Source organism: Aotus nancymaae, unplaced genomic scaffold, assembly GCF_030222135.1.
Source record: "Aotus nancymaae isolate 86718 unplaced genomic scaffold, 86718_ANA_hifiasm-v0.15.2.pri h1tg000033l, whole genome shotgun sequence".
Lineage (NCBI taxonomy): Eukaryota > Metazoa > Chordata > Mammalia > Primates > Aotidae > Aotus > Aotus nancymaae.
The window spans coordinates 44,172,937-44,188,341 of NW_026988447.1; the positions used below are offsets into that span (position 1 = coordinate 44,172,937).

General features: G+C 36.3%; 1 protein-coding gene across 3 annotated transcripts in view; it reads right to left on the minus strand.

Moving 5' to 3' along the window:
• Positions 1-4,993: 4,993 nt before the first annotated feature.
• Positions 4,994-15,405, minus strand: part of ADAD1 (adenosine deaminase domain containing 1) — a 54,328-nt gene continuing 43,916 nt past the window's right edge. For all 3 annotated transcript variants that reach the window (XM_064383735.1, XM_064383736.1, XM_064383737.1), the window contains 2 exons: positions 13,742-13,871; positions 4,994-5,152 (listed from right to left, as the gene is read on the minus strand). In XM_064383735.1, coding sequence (XP_064239805.1) covers positions 5,039-5,152; positions 13,742-13,871 — 244 coding nt within the window. In that variant the 3' untranslated portion in view covers positions 4,994-5,038. The remainder of the gene's footprint in view (positions 5,153-13,741; positions 13,872-15,405) is intronic.

Here is a 15,405-nt window from a genome sequence, read left to right on the forward strand (position 1 = left end):
CTGAGTAGCAGAAACCACAAGCATGCACCACTGCATCCAGGTAATTAAAAACATTTTTCTGGTAGAGATGTGGTTGTACCATGTTGCCCAAGTTAGTCTCAAACTCTTGAGCTGAAGGGATTCTCTACCTTGGCCTCCCAAAATGCTAGGATTACGGGCGTTAGCTACCACACCTGGCCTGTACTTTCACTCTTGAAGAAAATAAAAATTTTTAAAGTTTTCAATATGTAAATTTAACCAACTTTTATGGAAAAGTCACTGCCTAGGAGGCAATAAATAAATTTATAGTTTTTGTTAATAGTGCTAAGACAGGTATAAATGAATGTGATAAGAGAGTATAACATATTATAACATAGTATATGAGAGTTCAGAGGCAACAGAGAGATTTAAGAGCAGGAGATTTCAAAGATAATTTCATGGAGAAATTCTATTTCAGCTATCCCTAGAAAGGAGAGAATTTGGATAAAGATGAAGGGAAAATGTTTGGTCTTGCTAATGCTAAGGGGAGAACATAAGACAATACAGCAGGAAATACATGATATATTCAAGAAACACAGAATTATCTAAATTGGTTGAAGAACAGAGTATTGTTAAAGAAGTAGGGAGCAGTAAATAGGGGAGAACATAAGACAATACAGCAGGCAATACATGATATATTCAAGAAACACGGAATTATCTAAATTGGTTGAAGAAAAGAGTATTGTTAAAGAAGTAGGGAGCAGTAAATAGAGAGATTGCTTGCATATAAATTTTTTCAGTTCTCAAATTCTAATAAACTTTGACAGTTTCAGGGCTAAAATATTCAAAGTTTGACCTGAAGTACTATCAAACTATACTCTAAAGTATCTTTCTACTAATGAAATAATTCAAAAGAGTTGATGAAAAAAACTTACAAAGCATTAACATTTTGAACAAGTACCCAAAGATATAGCTTAAAAATTTATAAAGTCATCTGTCCAAACAAGTTACATATTAGAATGTTTCTATAATAGTGAATTCCCTTTATGTTAAAAAGTGAAAAACAAGACTCTGATTAGTATATAAACACATGTAGAAAAATTAAAACTCTCAGGAAATTATTCATTTTAATATTTTAAATGGCAACACCAACCTATGAGTAGCATACCTACCTATGAGTAGTACACCTTTCCACTTCTACCATCATATAACAAATGAAAATCACAGTTTCCATGAAAACAGAAAGTTATTTAGACTTAGAATACCATAGAAAAAGGCAACTCCTTCAGGCTTAGCAGAATTTTTAACACTAGAAACACGTATATTATTTCCAGGAACCAGTAACGTTTTGGTAATCAGGATGCTCCTGTAGTACTAGTAAAACTATTAAGCTAAATAAAACTAAATATTTCTGACATCTATCATAAAACAAGAAGTAACAGAAGAGTAAGCTGTACTTTAATTTATAGGATGCTATGAAGATTAAAAGGTTCTGAAAAGGAAATTCGCATGCTTCCTGTTTTACTAACAATATTCTTTCTTCTTTCTCACATCAAAGAGCAATTACCTTTATCTAGGAACCATCAATTTCAGCTCATTCTCAAAGACAAAGTTGCATTTGGAAGTCAGAGTGTTCTTTCATTATTGTTTTAAAGCTTGAAGATGGTCACATTAAGGTTGACTAATTGAGATCATCAATATTTTCAAAGTATTTGTAAATATCTCATGTACATATTATACTCGTTATTTTTCACAAGTTTCATCTAATGCCCCTTGGATTAATTCTATCATGTCACTTCACCTCATGTGCAAAATGAAATACAGTTGACCCTCGAACAACATGGGTTTGAACTGAGCTGGTCTACTTAACACACAGATGTCTTTCCAACCAAATATGAATGAAAAACACAGTATTCTGGGGATGTGAAACCTACCTCTTGAGAGGGTCAACTTATGTGGGTTCTATAGGGCCGACTGCAGTACTTCAGATTGTGTAGATTCTAGCATATGAAAAGTGGAGGCTGTGCTGGAACCAAACTATACCACTGGTATACTGAGGGATGATTGCATGTATATATCTAAAAATACCTCCCTGCTTAAAACATTGTTTCTAAAACAGATATAACTAAATGTCTGTTCTTTTATAGGTACTACCTCAATGGATGATCAAGATCATCATATGTCATTTAAAAATTTAGGGCAGTACTTTCTAACCACACTTATGTATGCCATGGCACAGATAAGAAAATGGCATTGCACAGTGGAGTAAATAACAGGCTGCCTGAGGCCAGAGTTAACCATTCAGGGCTCTAGCTGTCTCAGGCCCCATACACACCTCTCAAAGGCTACAAAACCCACTATAATCTCCATTCATAAGCCATCATTCATGCCTATTATAACTATTGCACTATTTCTGCTAATAATTGAGTTCAACTGGGGATAAGGTGGAGGGGAGCATGACACAATACAGGCCAGGGTTAAATTTCTAAGAACTCTAACTGAAAATACCCCGAACATAATCTGCCCTTTACTCAATTAAACTGCTTTACTTCCACTCAATTCTTCTCTTTATTCTTATTTCCCTCATTTTAGCTTCGGTCATTTCAGTAATACATTCATAATCACCCTAGATTCTCTATAACCACAGCTGACCCAATTACAACTAGGTCAGTTCTCTGACCTGGCTAACATCCACTAGGACCCAAAACAAGTCATAAAAATCAATTTAAGTGGCTCCACTATAAATTCATGCATGCACATGACATCTCCTTAATCTTTAAACAAACATTTAAAACATCCTAACCACAACTATATTATTCTTGTGACCAAAATGCTAAAAATTTCTAGTCTAATCTCGAACACAATTCCTTTCTAATCTTTATTACTTCCAACTAGAATACATTTTCTCTCCCATTTCAGCCTACCAAATTTTGCCCATCCTTTAATGCTTGCCTCAGATCACCTCAGAGTTAAAAGGGGCTTCAAGTTAGATACAAGCAATTTAGTGGTTTTTGAACAATTTTAAAAGTGGAAGTTTAAAAGTCTAAATTTAGAAGTTTGCTTTTCCTCAAGCAAATTACCTTGCAGAACTTCAGTACATAACATAGGAGACACAAAAAGCACAGCTGTTTTTGATGAAGGGCAGCCTGGAGCCCTTCCCACAATGCTTTTATCCCTGAACAAAGAATGAAAATCATTAGTCTAAACTTCATCCTTGCAAAGATAAAGAAATGGGCTAAGAGATATTAAATTATTTACAATAGTCTCAGCCATAAAAGCAAATGTTGGGCTTCACATCCATTTCCTAACCTTTCTACTAAATGACTGCCTTCTACTCCATGCCATCTCATTTATCCTTATAAAGTCTCTTTTGATATCCCATATCTAGACAAAATCTTTCCTTTCTCTAAACCAAAACACCACACATAATTGAATGCACATAGTATATAGAGACAGCGACTACATGTTGAATAAATGAGTGGTACTTAGATTTTGTCTGTAAAACAATTGGGCAATTTTGTTTTATCTTCCCCTTAAAACTGTAAATTTCTTGATGAAAGAAATTGTCTTTTACTGATCCTCATGGCAGTGCCTAACTCTGGGCCTTTTACTAATGAGACAGAACTTTCAGAAGCAAATAAAAGCACCGCTTTCCCATGTTTTATAAGTGTCAGCTAAAAGCAAAATACTTATGAATGGAAGAGCCAAGAGAAGACAAAAGATCTTGTATTTTCAAAGGAAAACTTACTATCAAGAAGAAATAAAATAATAGAAGCCTAAACACTTGCTATGAAAAGAAACAGCCCTGCAACGAAATTAAAAATATTTAACAGGGAAATAGCACTTACAGAAATAAGCAATAAATAATTGAAATGAAATTTATTAATATTGTGTTTATTTTAATCCACATGAAACTACCCATATTTTGATCCTTTTTAATCCACTAAAAAGGCAACTTCACGATTCAACCTAGTATCAGTAGAGTTTAGATTACTGAAAGATGTCTTTCCAGAATGACTTCACTGTTCATCAACTAAATTCTACCATGCTTTTAGAACAGACGAAAAACCAAAACAATTTATATAAACCTCATCTGTGATTATAATAGTTCATTGGGGGGGGGTAGGTGTGAGATTTATAAGTTTAGTAAAGATCTAAGTTAAGGCCAAACTCTGAGAACCAATAATATTTAATATATCTGTGATTGTAAACCAAGGAACAAGAGGTAGAAGCTAAAATATGGGACAAACAATTTCACTAAAGGTATTTATCCTAACTCAAAAGTAACTACACTTTCCCTTTTCTCCTAATCACTGTGTAAACACATACAGATATAAAGCGAAAATGGCCTTTACTGACTTAGAAATCCCTGTTAATCTAAATTATAAAGAATTAAATCACATTTGGTGCAGATAGATCTTGTAGGACAGTTGAAAATGGGCAATGTTATTTAATGCACATATGATAACCCTCTATTAATAGAATACTTTATCAAACTATTCCTTAACATGGTTAATATTTTTCTACATTTATATGTGCAGTTTGCATTCATGAACTCTTTTAACATAAGAGCTGATGGTATTGTTTTTTTTTTTTACTAACACCTAGGATGGTGACTGGCAAATATTAGGCAGTCAAATGTCTGCTGAATTAATCAATGAGTGCAAGTCATTATTTTTATTCTTGACATCCAATAATTAATTTTTAAAAATTTGAGTGAGATGCTAGGACACAATGTTGAATAGGGTAGCCATATGGACAGCTTTAAAGCAAAAACTTAAAAGGAAATCTCTATTAAACTACAAAAAGGAAAATGGCTTTATAATATCTGTACAAATAAATACAAAATGGCTACATATTCAAACAGGTAAGGCCTTTTCTAAGAAAATGAAAAAGTAAAAAGCCCTAATGTTTCAATGTAATTTGGCAGGAATATTTAGAAATTTTCAGCAATCACTGCACACTGCTGTTAAGACTCTGATTCTGAAAGTTGAAAACCACCAATATTTTAAAAACATTTTTACTAGTCAAAACACACCAAACAATATAAGACTTTTAATGTGACAATGGATTGCCTAATTCACATATTAAACTGCTCTATGCAGGGAGATTTCACAATCCAGGATCCATAGCCATGTTGTTGTAAGTAGGATTTCAGCTTAAATTTAGCTTCTTGATAGGAGGAAGACATACACTAGAGAAGAAAAAAAAATGAATTATAGAAAATAGGCAGCATTTGACTTCTGAAAAGTAAGTAGCCCTAATATTGTTTCTTTAGCTTGAAATGTTAAAAAGTTAATACAAGTCTTTTTTCATTCCTACATTTTAATATTTTTGAAGCTAAAAAGTTTCCTTCCTTGTAATCCCAGCACTTTGGGAGGCCGAGGCGGGTGGATCACAAGGTCAAGAGATCGAGACCATCCTGGTCAACATGGTGAAACCCCGTCTCTACTAAAAATACAAAAAATTAGCCAGACATGGTGGCGCGTGCCTGTAATCCCAGCTACTCAGGAGGCTGAGGCAGGAGAATTGCCTGAACCCAGGAGGCGGAGGTTGCAGTGAGCCGAGATCGCACCATTGCACTCCAGCCTGGGTAACAAGAGCGAAACTCCATCTCAAAAAAAAAAAAAAAAAAGTTTCCTTCCTAACACTCCTAAAAAGCAATTATTCTTTTTTTTTTTTTGGTAAGAGCCAAGGTCTTGCTCTGTCATACAGGCTGGAGTATGGTGGCATGATGACTGAACTTCTGAGCTGAAGCCATCTTCCTGCCTCAGCCTCCTGAGCAGGATAGGACTACAGGCATGCACCACCATGCCTGAGATTTAAAAAATTTTTTTGTAGAGACAGGGTCTTGGCTGGCCTCAAGCGATCCTCCCACCTTGATCTTCCAAAGCTCCGAGAGTATAGGCATGAGCCAAGACACCTGGCTAGTTTTTATTTTTAACATTTAAGTTAAAAGATTAATTATACTAACTGCAGACAATTTGAAAAGCAGACAAAATATAAAGAAGGAAACAAAAATTATTGGTAATCCCAAAACTACATGACGATAGATAAAACTAATGGTGGTAGATAGCCATCATTAATATTTTGGTGAATTTTCATTTTTCATAAATGAAAATATAAGTGAACTTTTAACAAGATGGTTTTATTGAGCTATAATTTACATACCATGAAATTCATCCATTGTTAGGTGTATTGTTTGGTGTTTAATGAATTAATAGAGGTATGTAAATATCACCATAGTCCAGCTGTGAAACAAATCCCTCACCTCTATAAAGTTGTACTAAATTCACCTGCAGTTCTGGTGTCAGCACCAGCCCTAGACCCAGACAACCATGAATCTACTTGCTGTCTCTATAGTTTTGCTTTTCCTAAAAAATTTATATAAATTAACTAACATAATATGCATCCTGTTGTGTCAGGCTTCTTTCAGTTAGCATAATGTTTTCTAGTTCATTTATGTTGTTTCATGTATCAGTAGCTTGTTCCTTTTTATCGCTGATTAATATTCCATTGTAGGGGTATAATATTCCACTGTAGGGGTATAACACATTTTGTTTATACATTTACTACCTGATTAACATCTAAATTGCTTCCAGTTTCTGGCTTTTATGAATAATGCTGTTCTAAACATGCATGTAAATACCAGTGGAATTGCTGATCACACATTTACCATCCTAAGAAAATGCCAAACTGTTTTCCAAAGTGGCATTTTCTCATAGTCTATAGTTTGTATTTTCATTTTCTTAATGATGAATTTTGAAAAGCAAGTCTATTATTTTAGAGTCAAATGATCAATTTTTTTTTCCTTTTATGAGTTATACTTTTGGTATCATATATAAGAAATCTTTCCCTAATAATGTAAATATTTTCTCATACTTTATTTGGAAGTTTCATAGTTTTAGACCTTACAGTCAAATTTAAAGTCCACTTTAATTTTTGTGTATGACTGACATAAAGATCTAAGTTAATTTTTTGTTTTACCCACATATATCCCACCATTTTAGCACTATTTGTTGAAAACATGATTATTTTTCCTGTTGAATTACTTGGCACTTCTGTACAAAAGCAATTGATCATATGTGTATAGGTTTATTTCTGTTCCACTGATCTATATGTTTATTATTATTATTATTATTATTATTATTTTGTTTTTGAGACAGTCTTGCTCCGTCTCCAGGCTGGAGTGCAGTGGTGCGATCTTGGCTCACTGCAATCTCCGCCTCATGGGTGTTCAAGTGATTCCCCTGCCTCAGCCTCCCAAGTAGCTGGGACTACAGGCACGCATCACCATGCAAGACTAATTTTTTGTATTTTAGTAGAGATGGTGTTTCATCATGTTGGCCAGGATGGTCTCAATCTCTTGACTTTGTGATCTGCCCACCTCAGTCTCCCAAAGTGTTGGGATTACAGGCGTGAGCCACTGTGCCCAGCCTATATGTCTATTATTATATCAATACATTGTCTTAATTACTATGGCTTTATAGTAAGTTTTGAAACTAGGTAAGCTTTCCAACTTTGTTCTTTTTCAAAATTATTTTGGCTCTTAAATGTCTTTTGGATTGTGCCAGGTGCAGTGGCTCATGCCTGTAATCCCAACACTTTGGGAGACCAAGGTGGGTGGATCACTTGGGGTCAGAAGTTCGAGACCAGCCTGGCCAACATGATGAAACCCCCATCTCTACTAAAAATACAAAAAATTAGCCAGGTGTGGTGGCAGGAGGCTACTTGGAAGGCTGAGGCAGGAGAATCACTTGAACCCGAGAGGTGGAGGTTGCAGTGAGCTGAGATTGCACCATTGCACCCCAGCCTGGGCGGATCACAGGGTCAAGAGACAGAGACCATCCTGGCTGACATGGTGATACCTGCCTCTACTAAAAATACAAAAATTAGCTGGGCATGGTGGTGTGCACCTGTAGTTCCAGCTACCCAGGAGGTTGAGGCAGGAGAACTGCTTGAACCTGGGAGGCAGATGTTGCAGTGAGGCGAGATCACACCATTGCACTCCAGCCTCGGTGACAGGAGCGACTCTGTCTCAAAAAAAAAAAAAACCCCTTGGATTTTGTTACAAGGGCATACACATGCCACGGTGGTTTGCTGCACCTATCAACCCGTCATCTACATTAGGTATTTATCCTAATGCTATCCCTCCCCTAGCCTCCCACCCTCCAATAGGCCCCAGTGTATGATATTCCTCTCCCTGTGTCCATGTGTTCTCATTGTTCAACTCCCACGTATGAGTGAGAACATGTGGTGTTTGGTTTTCTGTCCTTGTGTTAAGTTTCCTGAGAATGAAGGTTTCCAGCTCTATCCATGTTTCTGCAAAGGACATGAATTCATCTTTTTTATGGCTGTGTAGTATTCCATGGTATATATGTGCCACATTTTCTTTATACAGTCTATTATTGATGGGCATTTGGGTTTGTTCTAAGTCTTTTTATTGTGAACAGTGCTGCAATAAACATACACGTGCATGTGTCTTTATAACAGAATGATTTATAATCCTTTGGGTATATACCCGGTAATGAGATTGCTGGGTCAAATGGTATTTCTAGTTCTAGATCCTTGAGGAATCGCTACACTGTCTTCCACACAATGGTTGAACTAATTTACACTCCCACTAACAGTGTAAAAGCATTTCTATTTCTCCACATCCTGTACTGCAACTGTTTTCCTGACTTTTTAACGGTTGCCATTCTAACTGGCATGAGATGGTATCTCAATGTGGTTTTGATTTGCATCTCTCTAATGACCAGTGATGATGAGCTTTTTTTCATATGTTGACTACATAAATGTCTTCTTTTGAGAACTGTCCATTCATATCCTTTGCCCACTTTTTGACAGGATTTTTTTTTTCTATAAATTTGTTTAGGTTCTTGGTAGATTCTGGATATTAGACCTTTGTCAGATGAGTAGATTGCCAAAATTTTCTCCCATTCTGTAGGCTGCCTGTTCACTCTGATGATAGTTTCTTTTGCTGTTCAGAAGCTCCTTAGTTTAATTAGATCCCATTTGTCTATTTTGGCTTTTGTTGCCATTGCTTTGGTGTTTTAGTCATGAAGTCTTTGCACATGATTATGTCCTAAATGGCATTGCCTAGGTTTTCTTCTAGGGTTTTTATGATTTTAGGTCTTACATTTAAATCTTTAATTCATCTTGAGTTAATTTTTGTATAAGGTGTAAGGAAGGGGTCCAGTTTCAGCTTTCTGCATATGGCTAGCCAGTTTTCCCAACACCATTGATTAAATAGGGACTCTTTTCTCCACTGCTTGTTTTTGTCAGGTTTGTCAAGATCTGATGGTTACAGATGTGTGGTGTTATTTCTGAGGCCTCTGTTCTGTTTCATTCATCTACATATCTGTTTTGGTACCAGTACTACGCTGTTTTTGTTACTGTAGCCTTATAGTATAGTTTGAAGTCAGGTAGTGTGATGCCTCCAGCTTTGTTGTTTTTGTTTAGGATTGTCTTAGTTATGCAGGCTCCTTTTTGGTTCCATATGAAATTTAAAGTAATTTTTTTCCAATTCTGTGAAGAAAGTCAATGGCAGCTGGATGGGGATTGCATTCAATCTATAAATTACTTTGGGCAGTATGGCCATTTTCATGATATTGATTCTTCCTATCCATGAGCATGGAATGTTTTTCCATTTCTTTGTGTCCTCTTTTATTTCCTTGAGCAGGGGTTTGTAGTTCTCCTTGAAGAGGTCCTTTACATCCCTTGTAAGTTGTATTCCTAGGTATCTTATTCTCTTTGTAGTAGTTGTGAATGGGAGTTTTGGCTGTCTGTTATTGGTGTATAGGAATGTTTGTGATTTTTACACACTGATTTTGTATCCTGAGACTTTGCTGAACTTGCTTATTAGCTTATGGAGATTTCAGGCTGAGATGATGGGGTTTTCTAAATATACAATCATGTCATCTGCAAATAGAGACAATTTGACTTCCTCTTTTCCTATTTGAATACCCCTTATTTCTCTCTCTTGCCTGATTGCCCTGGCCAGAATTTCCAATACCATGTTGAATAGGAGTGATGAGAGAAGGCATCCTTGTCTTGTGCTGGGTTTCAGAGGGATTGCTTCCAGTTTTTACCCATTTGATATGATATTAGCGATGGGTTTGTCATAAATAGCTCTTATTATTTTGAGATACATTCCATCAATACATAGTTTATTGTGAGTTTTTAGCATGAAGGGCTAAATGTATTTTGAATTTTGTCAAAGGCCAATGTAAGATATTGCTCTTTGTCTCTAGCAATATTTCTCCTCTTCATGTATACTTTGTTTAATATTAATATAAACACTCCAGTTCTCTTATTATTTACATGATGGGTTTTTTTCATCCTTATAACTTTCAATGTATTTGAGACTGAATTTAAAATTTGTCTGTTGCAGACAGCATATATTTGAATCAGGCATTTTTTCTCAAACCCAATCTGATAATCTGTCTTTTGAGCAGTTAGTCTACTTACATTTATTGTAATTATTGATATGGTGAATTTTTATCTACCATTTTACTATTTCTCACATCTTGTGTCTTTTTACAATTTCTCTTTTTCCTCACTGCCCTATAGTTTAAGAAAAATGCTTTACTAATCATTCTGTTGGTATTTTATCAATAGTTTTTCATTTGTTTTCTTCATGGTTACATTAGGAATTACAATATACCTCTTTACCCTATATATTTTATTTCAGATTCATACTGGCTTATGGTAAAACAGCAACTTTGTTTCAACATAGAGCCATTTCTTACTCAATTTTTTGTTATGTTGTCATATACTGCATCTATGTTATAAAGTCAACAATACAGTGTTGTTTTAAACAACTTTTTTAAAGCAAATAAGAGCAAATATATAAACATGCAGATATACATATTCACAGGTCTCATGTTTATCCACGTACTTATCATTTTCAGTATTTATTATTCCTTTCTGTGGATTTACTATCATCTGGTGTAATTTTTTCCAAGTTTCAAGGACTTTCTTTGGAATTCCATTTAGCAAAGTACTGCTAACACCATTCACTGTTTAACCTGTGAATGTTCTTGTTTTGCTTTTATTTTTGAAGGATTATTTTCCTGGATATATAATCCTTAGTTGCCAGGAATCTTCCTTCAGCACCTTGAACCTGTCATTATACTGCTTTTGGGCCTCCACTGTTTCTTTTGTAACAGCTTTGTTAAGATATAATTTGCAAATCACAGAATTTTCCCTTTTAAAGTGTACAATTTAGCTTTCAGTATATTCACTAATTTGTGCAGCCATCACCATTAATTTTAGAACCTCTCCATCATCCCAGAAAGGAATCTTGTGTCTATTAGCAGTCACTCCTGATTCTTCCTCCTCTAGCACCTGAAAATCGCTAATCTATTTTCTGTCTCTATGAATTTGCCTATTATTGACATTTCATATAAATTGAACCATATGATATGGGGCCTATGCTCTCTTTCACTTGACATAGTATTTTATTGTATCTAGGCTCTCAATTATATTCCATCATCTATATGCCAGTACCACACTGTCTTGATTACTGTAGTTTTATAGAAAGTTTTGAAAATAAGAAGTATGCATCTTTAAACTTTATCTTTTCTTTTCAATTTTTTTTTTTTAACTACTTTGGGTTGGCTTCCACTGTTGCTAATAAGAAATCAGACACATTAAGCCTGTAAAACTTCTACCTTCTTCTCATCAACCTGCATGTGGAAAAGAACGTACTGAATGTTACAGTCAGCTCTCAAATATCCCTTGGCTCATACTCTTGATGGGCTCTCTTGGGTATTCCCTGCACATAAGCGTAGTTTTTCAGTCAGCCAGGGAAACATGAAGAATTTACCTCAGCCCTTTCAGGGCTCTCTCAATTTCAAAATCTCTTTGTTAACTTGCTAGTCGGCCCACTGCTTGCCTCCAACCAGGACAGCAACCTTGGGCCAGCAAAGTTATCAGTTTTCCCCATTCACTTCCTACCACATTTGGCATTTAAGCCAACAAAACTGCAAATTTTCATTCCCCTGTCCCAAAATCAATTATACCTCCTCTGAAAGCAAAGCTACTGCTTTTGGTGGCAGCCTCACTGGGTCAAAAACTAGTTCTTGCCATTGAAACCAGCAGAGAGGAAAAGAGAATGAGAAAAGGTCTGGGCAAGAAAGCCATGTACTCCTACAATTCTTACTCAAAGTAATAGCAGTTTTTCTTCTTTTTTTTTTCTTTTAGAGAGATAGGGTCTTGCTCTGTCCCCCAGGCTGAACTGCAGTGGTGCAGTAGCTCACAGCAGCCTTGAACTCCTGGGCTCAAGTGATCCTTCCACCTCAGCCTCCCAAGTAGCTAGGACTATAGCTGTGGGCCATCATGCCTGGCTAATAATAAGAGTGTGTGAGGAATACACACTTTTGGATGTTTTCTCTGCCTTTGTCAATGTCCAGGGTTGTGAAAAGTTGTTTTTGACAATTTTTTCTGGTTTTCTACTTGTTTATATAGTGATTTGCAACTTCTTTATGCCACGAAACCAGAAATAGTCTAGATAAGCTTTTATACTTAAAAATATGTGATTATGTATATCCATACCTGTTGTTACTATAACTGCTTTACAGGCTGTAACTATACAGGTTGAGCATTAAGTTGGTAAATCTGGTAAAATTAAAGGACTTTCATGTAATCCTATATCATTACTAGCATTAGGATATAACACAATTTACATTTAATATTTAATAATGGTAACACAGAAGTATGTTCATGTCGGCCAGGCATGGTGACTCAAACCTGTAATCCCAGAACTTTGGGAGACCAAGGTGGGCAAATCACCTGAGGTCAGGAGTTCAAGACCAGCCTGGCCAACATGGCGAAACCCCGCCCCTAATGAAAACAAAAAACTTAGCTGAATGTGGTGGTGTACACCTGTAATCTCAGCTACTCGTGAGGCTGAGGCAGGAGAATTGCTTGAACCTGGGAGTCAGAGGTTGCAGTGAGCTGAGATCATGCCATTGCACTCCAGCCTGGGCAAAAGAGTGAGATTCCATCTCAAAAAAAAAAAAAAAAGGTATGTTCATGTTGCATTATGTCGAATGAAAAAGTAGATTAAAACACAGCCAATATGGTCTTAGTTTTAAGCAGACACATAAATATGTGTGTGTATATATATATATATATATATATATATATATATATATATATGAGAAGGAACTGAAATAACATGCTCACATTAAAAGACTGAGTATTATCTTTGAATAGTAAGTGGGATTACAAGTATTAATATTTTTTTCCAAACTTTTAAAACTTTTTCAAATTTTTGACTTAAACTTACATTATATTTATATAAAAATATTTTTAAAGAGAAAAAAAGCCATGTACATCATCTACTAAATCTAGCAGGTTCAAATTAGATGGTGAAATTAAAGCTTTTTCCACAACTTTAAGATGGAAAAATTCATACGTTTTAAATAATATATTCTTTTGGAATACTTAACATTCTACAGGTCATACAATTAATATCCTATACATAATAAATTTTATTAACATTTTGTTTCTCTGGGTATTACATAGCAGGTTTGAGTGCTACACAACCTACACTGTCAAAATAAGTATATACCATACTAAAATGTCTACTTTATATGGCAATAGTTATTTATATATGTAATTTCTGGCATGTTCATTTAAAAACCAATTTTACCATTCCATGATAATATCTTATATTCAGGAACTATTCAACAAACTTTTGCTAAGTAGAATCATAAAATGACCACATTAATGTCTTAAATTTTATTCCTATAACTTTATTCCTTTAAGGACTTACCTTAGCTGCATGATATGTACCAGCTTCAAGTAATTCTTTTTTAGCTTCTTTGGCAAGGAGGTTAAATCGACTTAACATTGCAGCCTTGCAAAGCCGACTTGCCATTGACACACCACTTTTAAATGGGGAACTAAAGCAGAGAGAAATCAAATATTCACAAATCACTTTTCAATAATTTATGTTGGCAAACGCAGGAATTAAAATCAACATGGATCTACAAAATGCTTGATTTTAATTATTTGCAATATACATAGTGAATCTTTTTACATAAGAGGCATTCTTAATATTTAATTACTTTCTGAATCGAATTTCTTAAATTACATTTTAAATTATTTAGTATTGTATCAAAAATTAATGCAGAAGATTGACCTTGGAACATTTCTATTGTTTGAAGCAAAATTAATCTATGGTGATACAAATTAAACAGTGGTTCTACAAAGGACTGACTGGAAGTGGGCATGAAAACACTTTCTGCATTTTGACTAGAGTGATGGTTACATAGGTATACACATATATCAAAATTAATGAAATCGTACAATCAATTTTGCATTTCACTGCAAGAAGTTCTGGCTCAATAAAAGCGTAACATAGCTACTGACAAGATGGCTGAACAGGAACAACTGCGGTTTGTAGCTCCCAGTGAGATGATGCAGAAGGTGGGTGATTTCTGCATTTCCAACTGAGGTATCAACTGTGTACCTCACTTCCAATGAGGTATCTCATTGGGGCTGGTTGGACAGTAGGTGCAGCCCAAGGAGGGCAAGCCAAAGCAGGGTGGGGCATCATCTCACCTGGGAAGCACAAGGGGTCAGGGAACTCCCTCTCCTAGCCAAGGGAAGCCATTAGGGTCTGTACTCTGAACTCTGGCCCAGATACTGTGCTTTTCCTATGGCTTTCACAACCTGTAGACCAGGAGATTCCCTTCAGCACCTGCCCCACCAACAAGGCCCTGGGTTTCCAGCACAAAACTGGGCAGCCGTTTGGGCAGACACTGACCTGGATGCAGCAGTTTTGTTTTTACATACCCCAATGGTGCCTGGAACGCCTGTAAGACACAAAAGTTCACTCTCCTGGAAAGGGGGTTGAACCCAGGGAGCCAAGTGGTCTGGCTCAGCAGGTCCCACACCCACAAAGATGAGCAATCAATCTAAGATCCACTGGCTTGAAATTCTCACAGCCAGCACAGCAGTCTGACCTTGACCTGGGATGCCTGCAAGCTTGGTGGGGGGAGGGGCATCCACCATTGCTGAGGTTCCAGTAGGCCGTTTTAAGCTCAGAGTGTAAACAAAGCCATGGGGAGGTCTGAACTGGGCAGAGCCCACCACAGCTCAGCGAGGCAACTACAGGCAGACTGTCTCACTAGATTCCCTCCTCACTGGTGAGGGCATCTCTGAAAAAAGGCAGCAGCCCATTAGGGACTTATAAATAAAGCCCCCACCTTCCTGGGACACAGCATCTGGGAAAAGGGGTGGTTGTGGGCACAGCTTCAGCAGATTTAAACATCCCTGCCTGGCAGCTCTGAAGAGAGCAGCAGATCTCTCAGCACAGTGCTCAAGCTCTGATAACGGACAGACTGCTTCCTCAAGTGGATCCCTGACCCCCACATATCCTGACTGGAAGACACCTCCCAGTATGGGGTGACAGAGACACCTCATACAGGAGAG